Consider the following 17,926-nt stretch of genomic DNA (forward strand, 5'->3'; position numbering starts at 1 on the left):
GGTTCTTGATGTAGCTCCGGAGTTAGCGAGTTCCAAATGGTGGGGCCAGCTGTAGAGATGGCGTGTTTTCTTAGAGTGGTTTTGATTGGTGGGGCGTATAAGGTTCCTTTGTAAGCGTTTCTGATCGGTCTATCGGATGTGTGTAAGCTGAGTTGGGAGCTTAATTTGAGGTGGGCGATGCCGTGAATGTCCTTGTGGATCATCATCAATGTTTTGAAGGTGATCCTGGATTTTATGGGAAGCCAGTGGAGTCTTTGTAATATAGGTGTGATGTGAGCTCTTTTGTTTGAGTTCGTGAGTAATCTAGCCGCAGCATTCTGGACCATCTGTAAGGGTTTGGTTGTTATCTCAGGGAGGCCAAGGAGAAGAGCATTGCAGTAGTCAAGCTTAGTGAGGATGATAGCCTGGACTACTAGCCGGAAGTCGCTGAAGTGTAGGAGAGGTTTAAGATTTTTGAGAACTTGGAGTTTATAGAAGCATTCTTTAGTTGTATTTAGGACAAATGATTTAAGGTTGAAGAGGTTATCAAGCCGAACCCCTAAGTCTCTGACCAATGGGGAGTGGTTGATGAATGTTTTTGCAAATTGAGCTGCGTTTTGTGAATTAAGGGGATTGTGGGAGTCATCTGGGGAGATGATGAGAATTTCTGTCTTATTAGAGTTAAGAATAAGGTTCAGGCTGGTGAGTAAGGTATTGATCGATTGTAGACAGTGGTTCCAGTGTGCCCATGTTTTTTGCAGGGATTCGGAGATGGGAAGTAGAATTTGGACGTCATCGGCAAAAATGTAGAATTTTAATTTAAGGTTGGAGAGAAGATGGCAGAGAGGCAGCAGATAGATGTTAAAAAGCGTGGGGAAGAGGGATGATCCTTGTGGGACTCCCAGGATTGATTTGATAGGGAGTGATTCTTTATTGTTAATTCTAACTTTGTAAAATCTATTTTCGAGGAATGATTTGAACCAACTCAGAGCTTCTCCTTGGATGCCGATCTCTGATAAGCGCTCAAGTAGAAAGGCTTGATTAACCGTATCGAAAGCGGCGGATAAGTCAAGAAGGGCAAGAAGGTAGGGTTGTTTTCTTTCCATGTTAAGTAAGATGGTGTCTGATAGGAAGGATAGTAGGGCTTCCGTGTTTTGAGATTTTCTGAATCTGAACTGGAAGGGGGAGAGTATGTTGTTCTCTTCTAGGTAGTCGGACAGTTGCTTGTTTACAATTCTTTCCATTACTCTGGAGATCAGGGGAAGATTGGCTATTGGACGGAAGTTGGCTGGGTCGGACGTCGGAAGGTTGGGTTTTTTTTAGTAAGGGTTTTAGAATGGCTATTTTTAATTGTTCTGGAACCTTTCCTTGAGATAAAGAGCAGTTGATGATGTCTGCCAATGATTTGGAAATGATGTTGGGAATGGAGAGGAGAAGATTGGAGGGAATTGCATCCAACTGGTGTGAAGAAGGTTTTAGCTTTTTGAGGATGCTTTCGATCTCTAAAGAGGATGGTGACTCGAAGGATGAAAGGTTGGAACTCCTTGTCCGTGATGAGGTGCTGGAAGGAGGGGTTGTCAGTTGAGCTGAAGCGATAGTGATAGGCTTGAGGAGGTTGGTTATCTTATTTTCAAAGTAGATGGCGAGTTCGGTAGCTTTGATGGAAGCTTGATCGTCAGGGATGATAGGGGGCGAAGGTTTTGTAAGAGATGATACAAAAGAGAATAAAGCTTTGGGGTCGAAAGTGAAGTTGTGTATTTTTTTTGCAAAAAAGTCTTTTTTGGCTTTGAGGATGGCAATCCTGTATACATTAAGGTGGGCTTTGTAATTTGAAAGTGTGTCGGTCGAAGGGTTCTTACGCCATTTGAGACCACGACCACCTCCTCAATCCAGCGAGCTATGGTAGCCCGCGAAGCCGGAGCGCCCTGCTTACTCTTGCCATGGAGAACAATCAGGTGATCAGTCTTCGAAAAGACTCTGAGACCTCCAGATACCACACGACAAGACGCTTAACATCCAGGGAGCACAAAAGGCGAAACTCCACTGCATACTTGACATTATCCTGGGATGGCAAGGAGATGGACTGATTCAAATGAAAGTCCGAGACTACCTTGGGCAAGAAGGATAGAACAGTACGCAGCTGTAACGCCCCCGGAGTCACCCGAAGGAACAGCTCCCGGCAAGATATTGCCTGCAGCTCAGAAATCTGATGCACAGAACATATAGCCACCAGGAACACAGTTTTCAAAGTCAACAACTGTAAGGAAAGGCTATGCAGTGGTTGGAATGTATGGCTCGCCAAAAAGTCCAGCACCAAATTAAGATTCCACAATGGAACTGGTATCCTCAAGGGGAGACCTAAGGTGCTTCACATCAGGATGAGAAGACAAAACACTGACAATCTATAGAGGGCAGCAGAACACACACAAGAGCGTGTGAAAATGGTCGCTTTGGCCTACCACGCGGCGTGCAAGAAAAAGCCTAAGTGCGGGACCTAGCCTACCGGGGTCAACTCAACACGCCAGGCTGCCCAGTTCCCCAACCCCAAAAGGAACAGGAATGAATGTCTGCACGGTGTGGCGAGATCGGAGGAAGTCCTGAAACCCCTCTAACTGTTCCTGATTCAGGTAAAACCACCTCCTTTTTTTTTTTTTTTTTTTATACCTTGCCTGAGCTCAGCGCTTAATGACTGAGTATAGAGACTTTTTCTGGCTGCGGGGGAAGAAGGTATCTGCTGTCACCACCACATTCGGCCTCCTGGACCTGCTGCCTTTCAGCTGAACTAGCAGTTAAGTCCACGCCGGGAAACCCAGCTACTGAACCAAGGCACACCTCTGAGGGACCACAGAAATCCTCTCAGGAATTCTAAACCGGGGAAGGGACCTATAGGTTTCACCACAGGAGAGCGGGGATTTCTTTTCCTGAATTTAGAATTTCAGATTTCTCCTTTCAAAAAGCACAAAGCAATCCCCATAAGGAGATCCATGTTCACCATCTGCTGGAGAAATAATACTGGCAGGGTGGGGTAACTGCAGGGTTATGTATACTGTATACTCGGTCAGCTTGCTCCTTCTCCATCTGCTGGCAGGGGAGCATAAACCCACTGGTCCTGAGTCTATTTGTCTACATGCTAAGAAAACAATAAATGACCACAGATTACAAATATGCAGACAAAAACTGAAAAGGAAATGCCAAGAAGCCAATACAAAACTGGAAAACTAGAAACAAATACATTTCTTCCAATTCTTAAGCCAAGCTTCCATCATTCTTATGGAGAGTAGGGGGTGTTATGTTGGAGCTGCCATGCTTCTGTCATTGTTCTGCTTAAACAGCAGGGGTGGTGGGAAGTTGGAATCAAACAGTAACAAACAAGGGCCCTGACCTTGGCAGTCTGTGAAACTGATAAGTATGGGAGCTTGCTGGGCAGACTGGATGGGCCATTTGGTCTTTTTCTGCCATCCTTTCTATGTTACTATGAGAGCGGAGACTTTTTTTTACATAGAACTCACCCCTCCCCCCCCCCACCACCACCCACAAGAGCAGGGGGGCCCTATCATAACCCTCTCACCCCCTCCCGCGTGATATTTTGCTTCCAGCCCAGCACCATCACTTTGACCAGCACTGGTATCCCCTGACTCTCTCTCTCTTTCCCCTGTGCATAGCAGCCAGCTACCAGACCTGACCCCTCCAACAGCCAGTCAGCCCAAACCACCCAAATCCATCCTCCTGCAGCCAGCCTCGGGTAACCTCCCCTCACCCAATGAAACTCTGGCATGGACCCATTTAGCCTCGAAGCCGTTCCTCACCTCTTCCCTAGCCAGCCCGCAAACACCCCCCCCCCCCCCGCTGCCTCTTCCCCAACAAGTCTCTAGCATCAGGATCAACTTCCCCAGCAAGCCTTAAGCTGCAGGAACCCCCACCCCCTTTCCCCAGCATATCAGTCCCTTATCTGCCTACAGGCCAGCTTGCTGTCTCTTGGGGAAGTGCTGCTGCCAACTACACCATGCAATTTTCTGAATGTCTTAACACTGGTCTTGTGAAATATGCAGATCAGCACGAGAGTACGGGCACTCATGCTGATCTGCATATCTAGCAAGACTAGAAAACACATGCCAAGAGCCACAGTAACTCTTCTGGGATGGCAGAAATTTGGTGAGGCCAGAGCCTACCTGAACCACCCATTCTGATGCCTGTGTGTGTGGTGCTAGAAGTATCTACAGTGTTTGTAGAAAATAGTTCACAAGGGGCTGCAATCTAATTTGGAGCTCATTTGTGATATGGGAGATGTTTTTAATTAATTGTCTTCTGAAATTACCGTACTAATTACTGTAAAAACTATCACTTTTTGAAATTGTTGGCTTCTCCCAGATAGTTGCGCTTTGTGAAGTGTTAAATTTTATTTCTTGTAAATGAAATCTGTTTAATCAGGAATGTATTACTTTTGGCTTTGCATAAGATCTGGTCAGTTTTTGGTTATTGGCTGAGGTCTATTCTTTGGTGTGTTACAGTGGAGGTGTTATGATCTACTTTGACCGAATTGAAGTTGTGAACATGTTAACACAGTCTGCAGGTATTGAGATTATTTTTCATGCAAGAACTTTATGGGTAGTTCCCTGGTGATTTGGGGTATGATACCAAGAGTTGGAGATTCTAGATGCACTTTTGGGAAACATCCTTTTTTGTGTTAAAAGTTGGGAAGTTCTCTATTGACAAGCAGAGTTGAATTAGCCATGACACATTTATTTATTTATTTATTTATTTATTTAACAGCTTTTCTATACCAACATTAAAATACACATCATATCGGTTTACATTTTAACGTAAAAAAGGTGGAAAATTACAATAAACAGGGAAAGGGGGAACGGGGCAACTGATAAATGGGAAACATCATCCAACGGTGCCAAACAGATACTTCTTTCTAAGATCATAGAGCTTTTGCTCTACTGAGCATGTGCTGGAATTCCCAGGTGGATATTGCCTCGTGAGCTGTCTTTTTTTTGTCTGAGCTTTGACACAGACATGTACCGTTTCTTTGGAAATGTTTTCATTTAATCATATCTTTCATATTATTTTCAATTATTTTGTTGTTTTGCTGCCTCTGTAGCCCCCTAAAAAGTACTATTCAGTGCTATATAAAAAATAAAAATTAAAAAAGATTTCTTCTCAGAATGTCTGGATTCAAGACTACCACAGTAAGTGTTTTCAAAGACTGTATATGCGACATGATTTCTGTTACCACTATCTTGAATCAGACCATGACCAGGCGACTGTTATCACTGTGGCTGCTTGTCTCCCTGGTAACAGAAATCCAGGGGATGGACAATGTAATCTGTCCTCCATCTGGAGCAGAGCTTCTTCATGCTCCCCAGGTGTCGAGTTGAGCAGGAGCTCCTCCAAGAGGTCTCCTCCATGGGTGGAACAGGCTAAGTCCTCGGCGTCAAGCAAACCTAAAACCAAGAAATGCTATGTGGAGCTGGCAGTGCATCCAGTTCTGAAAAAGCATCAATCACTGCTGTTGATACAGTTGACATATAGGGCTTTGTCAAAGAAGAAAGCATCTGCATCGTCGACATAAGTCCTTGACACACCGAACCGCAGAGCCCTCTATAAGTTGAGCTTTGCTCCCACTACTGCTCTGAACATCAGAACAGAATGCTCCATCATCGATGCATCATGCTTCGGTGCTACCAACTCAGCTATTCTCTCCTTTACCTATAATTCCCACACAGAGAAGTGGATTGTCAGGGGCAGAAGGTGACCTAATATGCTTACCCTCACCAAGCACCAGAGCAATGTTACTATTGAGATTGGAGCAAGGCCTCCATCTAGATATGCTGGATTCTGTTTTTTCCATGTTTCCCTTAATTTCAGACTTCTTTCTGGTGTTTAGAGGAGGTGCAAGGGGGTTTCTACTTTGGTGTCAGAAGATGTTCCACCTTTAATGCCTGGCCCAAGAGCATATCAGCCCTTGGCCCAAGTGACAGAATTGGTGAACACTCTCATTACATCTGACTTCTAGGGGTAAGGAGGGTACTCTCCAACCTCTCCTTTCCAAGATATTAAATTTACTCCAACAAAAAAGGAGTCCCAGCTTCCCCACTTATGTGTGGGATACACCATCACATCCTCCACAGGATGGTTCCAGTCCCAGATACTCGTTTGCAGTGGAGTCCAGCTAGTCTCAGGAGGTTCACTAGTAGTACACCCCTCTGAGACAACCAAGGTTCTCTCCTAAGGTAATAAATTCATCTTTGGGGTCCTAGTTTAGTGTTCCCTCCCCCACTCAGATCTAAAGAGGATTCAACCCTCTGATCCCTTACCTAAGCCTCCATGATACTCATCTCCACCTGAGGACCTCTTACTCCAGATTTCTAAACAATTGGGTACAGAAGTTTGTATCAAGACAAGGGTCCTCACATAAGTCTTTGAACCTCTCCAAATTAGAGACCACCATCTCAACAAGCAGCTATTCCAATCCATTATATTCTGCAAGAGTTTCAAACAAGAATGTGGGAGAACCCAATTTCCTGCGCCCCAGTGGCAAGAAAACTAGATCTCAAGTACAGAGTATAAGCTGGAAACTGATCCTTTGCTATATCCTTGGATGGAGTTGGAGTTTGCAGTTATAGCTTGGCTGCCTTGCTTTGTTCTTCTCACTTACTGTCAGTTATTACTATGGGACTAGTTCTTTGAATCCTAGTATCACACTTTTTAAAGGTCTGGTATGAAGTTAACAGACTTGGTAAGGAATTTAGGGTGTTTTTCTCCTATTCTTTATTTTAAAAAATCATTTTTTTAATTACATGCTACTCTTTCTGTAGACTAAGTTATGGACTAAAAGTGGACACACATTTTTTGATCAGCTGTGCAGGGGCAATGCACAAATCTTTTGCAGATTTGTTGGAAGAATTTGGACCTATTCACAGCCATTTTTATATTTACAACTTTGTAGAGATATTCTTAAATGTACTGGGGAGGCAGACACTTTGCAAGAAAAGAGCGGTTTTGAAACAAATCTTACAGAAACGTTTCCAGGCAAACTCAGTTCACAAATGTATTGTTATTTTGATGATGAAACCAGAGCAAATGTAACTAATGTTTTAATTGTGGAATGAAAATCTTTCTCTTGACTAGAATGTGGATGATTGGCACGCTATACGGTGGTCTCTTCAGAATCTTATCAATCTGCCATAAAAACAGAGTTTATGTATAAATTATTATATTGTACAAATAGATATCTGCTGTATCTTGCTAAGTTTACAAACACAAGAGGTTGAATCAGTATAAAATGGACTTTATTGAATCTTGCCCGACTCTGGCCGAGTTTCGCTCAACGAGCTGCCTCAGGGGCTATTGCAAACAAATAAGACACACATACATATATATTTGAAACAAGTAAAATGGAATATAAAAATGTAGTATAAATAATATTAAATCATAATAAATGAGTACGGACATACTGTAATATAAACAAACTGACTTGCAAACATGTACCTATAATATTTGTATGTGTTTACAATCATTTGTATAAAACAAATGTACGTGTGTGTATACAAATATCAATGGCATACAATAAACAGGTAAAATACAAAGGGGAGAATGTGTGTACATAATAACTTGATAAATAAACCTTAAATAAGGAGTATAATTAATTAAAAATGAAAATATATTGTATTACTATAATATATATCAAGCATATTACATAAATGTATACTGAAAATAAAGAATAACATATACAAACTTACAAAATTAAAAACAAGGAAAAAAGAGGAAAAAAGGGGGGTAAAGAAATAAGAGTGCAAAAAAATAAAAATAATAAGAAAGAAAAATGGTGCATGTGGATGGTTTTCAGAATCTTCTTGTGATATTAGTGCAGACAACATGTAATGGAATAAATATTTGGTCAATTTACAAAGCATTTGACACTACTGCCTGCTGTTCATTGACATTGATAGCATGTTGGATGGCTTGATTACATGCTAGTAGTTTGTGGGATGATGTCCATGATAAGCTAGCAGATATCTCCTGCCTGGGAGACTACTTCTTGGGAGATAAGCTTAGGGAAACATATGCTCAAATCAAAAAGTAACATATAGTAGTCAAGCCTCTCTCAACCGGCTCATAGCAACAGTCTAATTCATGCTGGCTGCACTTCCCAGAGATGCTCCTTCCAGCAGTTTCAAAGGTACCAGGTCCTGCCTCTGCTTCCATAGAAGCAACAGCTTCCAGCCTGTACTCAACCGTGAGAATGCCATCAATCTACAACAGCATAACAAGCCCAACCTAAGCCTGGGCCAATTTTCTGACCATCCTCCAAACCCAACAATCCCCCTCTCTGGGAGTGAGGAGAATCCAGCTATGCCTGGAGGAATGGTGCAAGATTATAAAAATCTGAGTTCTCAAAATCGAAGAGTCTGGATACTACTTATATTTTCCCAATTTCCCATACTTCCTCACTGTTCAGCCTTATCCGGATCCATCTCGTTCAGCACAACTTTGCCTGGAGGTGGAATCGCTTCTCTCAGGGGCCTGAAATTTTGAGGATTAGAACAACCCCTGGTGGTAAGTCCCAGTGCCAAGTTTGGAATACAAAGTGAGTGTGCCTCCCTTTTTATGGGTCAGCACAGTATGTGAAAAATGTTACAAAAGAAATATAAGGCCTACTTTGACACCAGATTGCTAGAACATAAGAACATAAGAAAATGCCATACTGGGTCAGACCAAGGGTCCATCAAGCCCAGCATCCTGTTTCCAACAGTGGCCAATCCAGGCCATAAGAACCTGGCAAGTACCCAAAAACTAAGTCTATTCCATGTAACCATTGCTAATGGCAGTGGCTATTCTCTAAGTGAACTTAATAGCAGGTAATGGACTTCTCCTCCAAGAACTTATCCAATCCTTTTTTAAACACAGCTATACTAACTGCACTAACCACATCCTCTGGCAACAAATTCCAGAGTTTAATTGTGCGCTGAGTAAAAAAGAACTTTCTCCGATTAGTTTTAAATGTGCCCCATGCTAACTTCATGGAGTGCCCCCTAGTCTTTCTACTATCCGAAAGAGTAAATAACCGATTCACATCTACCCGTTCTAGACCTCTCATGATTTTAAACATCTCTATCATATCCCCCCTCAGTTGTCTCTTCTCCAAGCTGAAAAGTCCTAACCTCTTTAGTCTTTCCTCATAGGGGAGCTGTTCCATTCCCCTTATCATTTTGGTAGCCCTTCTCTGTACCTTCTCCATCGCAATTATATCTTTTTTGAGATGCGGCGACCAGAATTGCACACAGTATTCAAGGTGCAGTCTCACCATGGAGCGATACAGAGGCATTATGACATTTTCCATTTTATTCACCATTCCCTTTCTAATAATTCCCAACATTCTGTTTGCTTTTTTGACTGCCGCAGCACACTGAACCGACAATTTCAATGTGTTATCCACTATGACACCTAGATCTCTTTCTTGGGTTGTAGCACCTAATATGGAACCCAACATTGTGTAATTATAGCATGGGTTATTTTTCCCTATATGCATCACCTTGCACTTATCCACATTAAATTTCATCTGCCATTTGGATGCCCAATTTTCCAGTCTCACAAGGTCTTCCTGCAATTTATCACAATCTGCTTGTGATTTAACTACTCTGAACAATTTTGTGTCATCTGCAAATTTGATTATCTCACTTGTCATATTTATTTCCAGATCATTTATAAATATATTGAAAAGTAAGGGTCTTAATACAGATCACTGAGGCACTCCATTGTTCACTCCCTTCCACTGAGAAAATTGTCCATTTAATCCTACTCTCTGTTTCCTGTCTTTTAGCCAGTTTGTAATCCACGAAAGGACATCGCCACCTATCCCATGACTTTTTACTTTTCCTAGAAGCCTCTCATGAAGAACTTTGTCAAACGCCTTCTGAAAATCCAAGTATACTATATCTACCGGTTCACCTTTAACCACATGTTTATTAACTCCTTCAAAAAGGTGAAGCAGATTTGTGAGGCAAGACTTGCCCTGCCATGCTGACTTTGTTCCATTAAACCATGTCTTTCTATATGTTCTGTGATTTTGATGTTTAGAATACTTTCCACTATTTTTCCTGGCACTGAAGTCAGGCTAACCGCTCTTGAAATTTACTTTGATTCGAGCTCTTTCTGGACCAGTAGTCATGGCCCATGGCTTATACGTATAAGATTTGCTCTAAGAGGCTTTACAGGCAACTGGAAGCAAAAATATAATTACATAAAGACACGATGTCACATTTTTATGCAAAGTTTTGCCAGTTTTCAGGTGCAAATATCTCTACTGTGTGGTTTTTAATTCTTTTTTGTCATTTTTTCTACAAAAGTCATGCTGTTTCATTTTGGACCCGATCTTGCTTTGGTCAGAATTAAGGCCCCCAACAATATGCATCATTTGTACTATGTTAAAAAGAGGCATCTTTGGCGCCCTGCTGTGTAACATGCAAATGAGCTAGAGATGTGAAATTCTACAGTGCAGTGAAGCTTGTTGTGCTTACCATGCCTGTAACTTATGACACATCTTGCTTCTACATACTTTTATAAATGACCCCTCAAAATGGACATTTTAGTGTGCTGTATTTATTGCATGCAAAAGTATCACCTTCAAATATCAAAGTTTATTATCAAAACTCCCTGGCAAAACACTTTAGATCATCTTCAGATCTGTTTGTCAGCTATAAAACAATGGTTGCACCAGAACAAATTATCACTTAATACTGATAAAAACGAATTCCTGTTGCTACATCGACCTTACTTTGTTCCTCAAAATTACACAATTATTCTCGACAATTTGACTTTTCCACTGAACAATCCCATTAAAAGCCTTGGCGTCTTTCTTGATGCAACTCTATCATTTCAGTTTCAAATTAAATTGTTTCATAATTCCAATTTTCACATTATTGTATGTGCTCTTATCTTTCCTCATGTAGACCTCTGTAATAGTCTACATAATACATAATATGATATAATAAATATTAAATAAATAAATAAATAAATGAATAATATAATAAAATAGTCTACATAATAGTCTCTGTAAATCTACAATAGGCTTATCTAAGACTTCTCTTAAACCGCTACAACTATTATTAAATTCAGCTGCCAGACTTGTATCAAATGCAAACACTTCGATCACATCACACCTATTCTAAATCGCCTGAAATGGTTACTGATTCGTGAATGCATTTGTATAAAATTGCTCTGACCACCTTCCTGGTCCAATGCTCTTTTAAGGATCTAAAAGCCAACTCGAGACTCAAGATCATCTCAACGTGGATTATTAGACATTCCTTTCATTTATTTATTTATTTATTTATATTCTTTTTTTATACTGAAGTATAGCTGAGTGCCTTCACCCCGGTTTACATTTGTCTTGCCCGTCTGACTTCAACCAGAGAAACCTCATTTTCAGTAGCAGTTCCACCTTTATGGAACTCTTTACCATATGATCTCCGTATTCAAGATAATTTTAAAAAATTCAGATCTCAACTGAAGCTCTTCCTTTTACAGCAGGCTTATGGTTAGCCTGAGTTGACAGTGGCTTGTTATCGTGACATTTGTCTATATGACAATTCCTATAAATCACAGACTCCTTCTGAAGAACTCTCCATTATACCATGCTTATGTTTATCTCGAGCTGTTGTTGGTTGATCTTTATTTTTGTCTTTTTATTGTGTATGTTTTGTCATTAATTTAAATTTTATGTATGTTTTACTGTAAATTGCTTAGACCTATTTTGTGTTAAGCAATTAATAAATTTTAATAAATACAAAAAATACAAATACAAGGAACTATGGTAATTTCATGTTAACAGTGTTTTGTGTCAGAGATTTTAGGAACATGCCCTGGCCTCTTTGTGTCCCTGGTATCAAATTTTTATTTGTGCCAAAGGAGGACATTGAAGCAATTAGACCTGTTTAGGATGAGAGGTTTAGCAAAGGTCATACAGTTGCTGTCACAAGGGAAAATCATCAATTCAAGTTCTTTGATGCAACTAAAATTTGCACTAGCAAAATTTCAAATGACATCACTTCATTCATTGCAAGTGTTATAGAACATCAACGTGAATATTTTCATGCCCTTCAAGTATCCAGCTTCCAACCTGGTCAGTATTTAGCTTGCATCTATGATAAATCCTGGTGGATTGGCCACATATGCAAAGTCTCAACTGAGGAATGTGATATCTTGGTCAATTTCTTGCATCCCCAAGGTCATTTTACTGGACGCCTCGTAGACACACCTGTTGGGTTCCAGAAGAGCACATTATTGCTACCCTTGATGCACCCATAATAACTTCATCAGGCAGGCAGGACATTTATTAATAAGCCACTTAGTCACGCATTGGTGGGACATTCAAAAGCATGTGCAAGGCAGGAGAAATCACTAAGGGAATTTTTGTGAAATCTGCAGTTTAAGCAAATCTCATATGTAGTGTCTTGCCTTTTCTTGTTTTGTGCATAAATAAAAGCATGGAAACCTGTGGCTGGTACCTTGTCTGGCTGCCTGAAGTGGCCCGTAGACAATGAGGTTGTCAGTTTTGTTGAATTGGCAGCAGCTCAGCCACCACTGACTAATGCATGGTAACTAATCAGCATACAAAGCTTTGCACTGACTTTGATGACTAATTTTATGAGAATGGGTCTAAACAAATATGTATCAAAAGCTAAAAGTGTGGTAAGCACAGTAAACTGAGCTGCATTGTAAAATTTCACATCTCTAGCTCATTTGCATGATTCACAGTTGGATGCTAAAGATGGCTGTTTTTAACATAGTACATTCACACATGTAAATGATGCTTGTCTTTGGGACTATAATTCTGACCAAAGCAAGGCTGTGTCTAAGACGAAAAAGGGTGACTTTTATAGCAAAAAATGTGTTCTTTCAAATGACATTAGAAAGAAAAGAAAAACTACACAGATATTTGCACCCAAAAAATGGAAAACATTTGCATAAAAAGGTGACATGTATTTATGTAACTATATCTTTGCTTCCAGTTGGCTGCAAAGCCTCCTAGTGCAAATCCTAGATGTATGACATGGGCCATGACTACTGATCCAGTTATAGCCTGAATCTAAGTATACACCAGGAGTCTAAGTAAGCTTTAAATTTCTTTTGTAAAATTTTTCATGTAGTTTGCTGGCCCATAAAAAGGGTGGCAAGCTCATGTTAGGTTCCAAACTTTGCGTAGGAACTTAGCACCAGAAGTTGTTGTAATCCACAAAATTTTAGGCCCCTAACAGGTGTTGTTTGGCTGCAGTGCCTGGCATTTTGTGTTGCATGGAGCACTCTGAGTGACCTTTATTCAGCTGCCTCTAATGTTTTTGAACCAATAGAGATCCAACTGAAAAATTTTGCATAGTTTGGTTTGAGGCCCTAGCGAACATACACACAATTTTATTCAGTTTGAAGGTCAAGCATGGATGATTTTCTAAATTGGTCCAGTTGACATGGAATGTTCCCTCTTAGTCTATTAGTGACACTGAGAGTATTCACTAAATGCCTAGCAATAGTAATAGCAGCAGCACCCCTGCCTCATCAAGGTATCCAGGTCTTCCCTTACTTAGACGACTGGCTAGTAATGGCGAATTCTATAGGGAGGTGAGAACACCTTGCTGAGAAGTTGGTTCAACTTCTACAGTCATTAAGCTTCCTGTTGAACCAACTTCTATAGGGAGGTGAGAACACCTTGCTGAGAATTCACCATTACTAGCCAGTCGTCTAGGTTAGAGAAGACCTGGATGCCCAGATGGCGAAGGCATGCTGTTAATTCCACCCAGAGAATAAAATTCATAGGAGCATAGATAGATTTCCTACAAGAAAAAGCCTTCCTCCCATCTTACTGGGTGAGCACACTTGGACCCTTGCCTGAATATAGATCAGACAACAGCAGGGATATTCTAGTCATTCTGGAATATATGGTAGCAGCTGTTCATGTACTTCTGCTGACCCGTCTTCACATGTGACTCAGTAGTGGGACTTCTGCTCCCAATGGGACCAGTTAACTCGGCCCTTGACTATTTTAGTGGATGTCTTGCAGGAAAAGAAACGGGAGCTTCACTAGTGGCTACAACCTTTCATCCTCCAAAAGGGGTGCCACTTGGTTTGCTTCTTCACCAAGTAGCTTGCAACTAATGCCTGCACAAAAGGATAGGGAGCCCATATGGACCCCTTCCAAACTCAAGGAACTTGGTCATTAATAGAAAATTTCAGATACTAGAACTATGAGCAAGCAGATACACTGACAACTTTCATGCATCTCTTTCAGAGGAAGAGTATTCTCATTTAAACAAACAACCAAGTAGCTATGTTCTTCGTGAACAAATAAGGTGGCACAGGGCATTGGACCACCTGCCAAAATACGACAAAGATTTATGAATGGGCAAGATTTGCAATACCTTAGTAGATCACCTTAGCAGAGTATTGACCCACGTGAATGGTCCCTGCAACAATCAGCTGCAAGCAGACTATTCAGTCTGAGGGCTTCCAGCAACTGAATCTTGATGTTGGAAGAAAACACAAAAGTGGAAAGATTTTGCTCCATTCTTCCCAGCAACCTCGTATCCATTTAGGATGCTTTTCGGCTCAGTTGGAATGCAGATCACCAAGACAATGTAAAAAGTACTCAAGGATCGGGCCCGCTGATTCTTATTGCTCCAGCATGGCCCAAACAAGTTTGGGCCCTGTTGTCCATTGCCCCACTGATCCTTCTTGGGGTAGATCCATCTTTACTAACTCAAGAGGAAGGATGTCTATGTTGCTTGAATCTTCTCTCCCTCAGCCTGATAGCATGGATATTGAATGTTCACTGATCACCTGGTTTTCCTTACCCAAAGAGATTGAGAATATAGTAGTGTTTCTGAGGAAGCCACCTACTAGAAGAGCTTTTGGATTTAAATGGATACAGTTATCTTAGTATCTATAGACTTCCTTAGACTCATTTGCATGTCAACCAAAGACCTACTTATGTACTTGCTCTCAGTACTTAACATAAGTGAGAATTCATCTCTGTGCCATAGCAGCCTACCACATCCAAGCTGAGGGTAGGCCAATCTCCATTCATCCATTGGTATCTAAATTCATGAAAGGCTTATGGTATATTACAATATTCTTGTGAATATTTTGGTTTTAGTTTTGTAGACTTATACATTTGTTTTTGTTCAGTTTTGATCTGAATATGCATTATATGTTACTTGTTTGCTGAGATTTGTGGATCAGCGAAATACAAATTTTTTAAAAATAAAATATTAAACCTTCAGTTGTCAAACCTCCTGTTCCATGAGATCTGAACTAATAAAGCTACAATGTGAACCAGTGGAGTGGGTTTCTCTCAAATTTCTTAAATGGAAAGTATTATTCCTTGTTGCAATCATGTCATAAGAATCAGTAAGCTCCAGGCTTTAGTTCATTGCTCTCTTTATATGCAGTTCTTCCACAATAGGGTGTTGCTTCATACAAACACAAAGTTTCTACCACATGTGATAGCAGCTTTCCATGTTAAGCCATCATATTACCTAGATTCATTCCAAGGCAACACACATATGAAGGTGGTAAGTTCCTTCCTTCCTTAGACTGTAAAAGAGCCTTGGCTTACTTCAGGAAAAGTACTCAGCCACATTTAGGCCTTGCAATGATCCTAACCGAAAGGGCATAGCAGCTGCCAAATGAACATTGTCCAATTGGCTAGCAGACTGTATCACATAATATGTGCTAGCAGGCCTACAGATTAGAAATTCAATCAAGGCTCATCAAGTTACAGCCATGGCTGCTTCAGTGGCTCATGTGTGAGCTGTACCCATTGAAGACATCTGCAACTCCTTTGTTAGTGCACACCTTATGTCCTATTACAATCTGGCCAATCTTTCAAAGAGTGACAAATTCAGACAAACAGTTTTGCATAGCCTGTTCACCCAGTAGTCTATTCTCCATGGTAGGATCTGGGTTGCTTATTCAGTAAATGCTCCACTTGCAACCCTCAGCTTGGAACTCCCTACATGTCATGGCTAATTCAGCCCTGCTTGCCAATGAAAAATGCAAGTTTGCTTACTGTAAACTGTTCTCCATAGACAGCAGGATGAACTAGCCATGCTAAATACCCTCTTCCCTAAAGAGTTGACTACTTGGTTAGATTTCACTCAGAAATAGACGGCTCATGAGGCAACACCTGCATCAGAATTCCCGCACATGCTCAGTAGAACAAAAGTTGTATGAGCTTAGAGAGAAGAGTCCATGCAGTGCTGTGATATGACGACATCCACAAATCATGGCTATTTCATCCTGCTGATTATGGAGAACACCATTTATGGTAAGCAAACGTGCTTTATCCATTCTCTATCCCATATAGCCAGCTGGCAGCTCAGTGCGATTCTGGCAAGGAGCAGAAGAGAGAATATTCTTATTTTTAAAACTCCCTCCAAAATATAGTTAAGCAGTGTAGTATAAAGCATAATTTGTCTGACTGAAGTGAATGATTTACATGGTATTTAATTCCACAAATTTCAATTTGAATAATAGGACACATATTTAATTCTTCTACATAAAGTTGGTTTGATTTTAACTAAAGGGCTTGTAATGGGTGGTAAGCAGGCAGAGGCAGCAGGATGTTAAGATTGAAGAAGTGCTCTATTTTTCTTAATGACCACCACAGAAAATATTCTTAAGCTAGCAGACTTGTTCTAAAGTAAATTTTCTGTGGCTGCTTAGACCAGAGATATGGACATTATTTTGGCATGGTAACATAACTCTCCATCCTAGGAAAGTGAGAGACCACTTGACATTTTTATTTGTGGGTGAATAAAGACAATGTGACATATTGTCTACAATTTTAAGTTTATAAACCAAATGCAGTGTAATGTGAATTACTAGCACTGGGATTAATGTAACCTCTTTATGCAGAGAGGTTTAATACTAAGATTTAATCTTTGTGCAACCGTTTTGTTTCGGTAGTGTATGAAATTGTGAAGAATTACACTGCAGACTATGACAAGACATTAATCTTCAACAAGATTCACCATGAATTGAACCAGTTTTGCAGTGCCCACACACTTCAGGAGGTTTACATTGAGCTATTTGGTAAGGGAAATATTTCCTGCCTGATACAATCCCAAGAATATCCAAACTCTAACTTGTGTTTTGTTTTGTTTTTTAAAACATAAAGAGGCTGACAGTCTCTTTTCTAGAAGTGGTAGTTTTGTTTTTAAAGTAAGATTGCAAGCATTGTAGTCCCAAATCTGTTTAGTGTTTGGAAGCAAGTGTTGTCCACAACTTTTCTGAACTGATCAATGAAAAAATGTTCAGTGTTTTGAAGTATCCATTAAGGGGGGAAATTTTTATATCAGCTTGTTGCTTGCAGTCCTGTGGGGCTGCAAGCAAATTTCAAAGAAAAATTCCCCATAGAATTTTCCTTTTGAAAAATTGGACCTGGCCAGCACCAAAATCTGTCCTCAAGGGCTGCAACCTTGTCGGGTTTTCCGGATTTCTTCAATGAGTATGCATGAGATCTATTTGCATACAATGGAAGCATTTGAATGAGGTCTCATGCACCTTCACTGTGGCAATCCTGAAAATCCAACTGGCCTGTTGCCCTTTGAGACCACGTTTGGGGACCCCTGCCATAAACATACTCTGGGATTTCAGAGTGAAATCTCCATGCACTGTCTTGCCAACTCTGCCTGTCCTGGCCCCATCCCTTTTGTACAGTTGATAGCATCATGGGAAATTTAAACCATAGAAAGGGGGGGGGGGGCTATTTTCAACTGATAGTTTTGCCTGAGTAATTGCTTACTAATCCAGGTAAAATCATTTGAAAAATCACCCTCTAAGTGAGCAATTTTCAAAAGAATTGACCCAAATGAAAAGATATTTAACTGGGTAAAATGGCCAGACCTAAAAATTGGCATATCAGATGCAGCTGAAAATATATGTTTGT

General features: G+C 40.6%; 1 protein-coding gene across 4 annotated transcripts in view; it reads left to right on the forward strand.

Annotated features, from left to right (window-relative positions):
• Positions 1 to 17,926, forward strand: part of ERLIN1 (ER lipid raft associated 1) — a 147,959-nt gene that overhangs the window by 55,266 nt on the left and 74,767 nt on the right. For 2 of the 4 annotated variants that reach the window (XM_029609575.1, XM_029609574.1), the window contains exons 5-6: positions 4,488 to 4,549; positions 16,945 to 17,070. In XM_029609575.1, coding sequence (XP_029465435.1) covers positions 4,488 to 4,549; positions 16,945 to 17,070 — 188 coding nt within the window. The remainder of the gene's footprint in view (positions 1 to 4,487; positions 4,550 to 16,944; positions 17,071 to 17,926) is intronic. The other 2 variants (XM_029609577.1, XM_029609576.1) reach the window with 1 other exon arrangement.

Source organism: Rhinatrema bivittatum, chromosome 7 (genome assembly GCF_901001135.1).
Source record: "Rhinatrema bivittatum chromosome 7, aRhiBiv1.1, whole genome shotgun sequence".
NCBI classification, from domain to species: Eukaryota; Metazoa; Chordata; class Amphibia; order Gymnophiona; family Rhinatrematidae; genus Rhinatrema; species Rhinatrema bivittatum.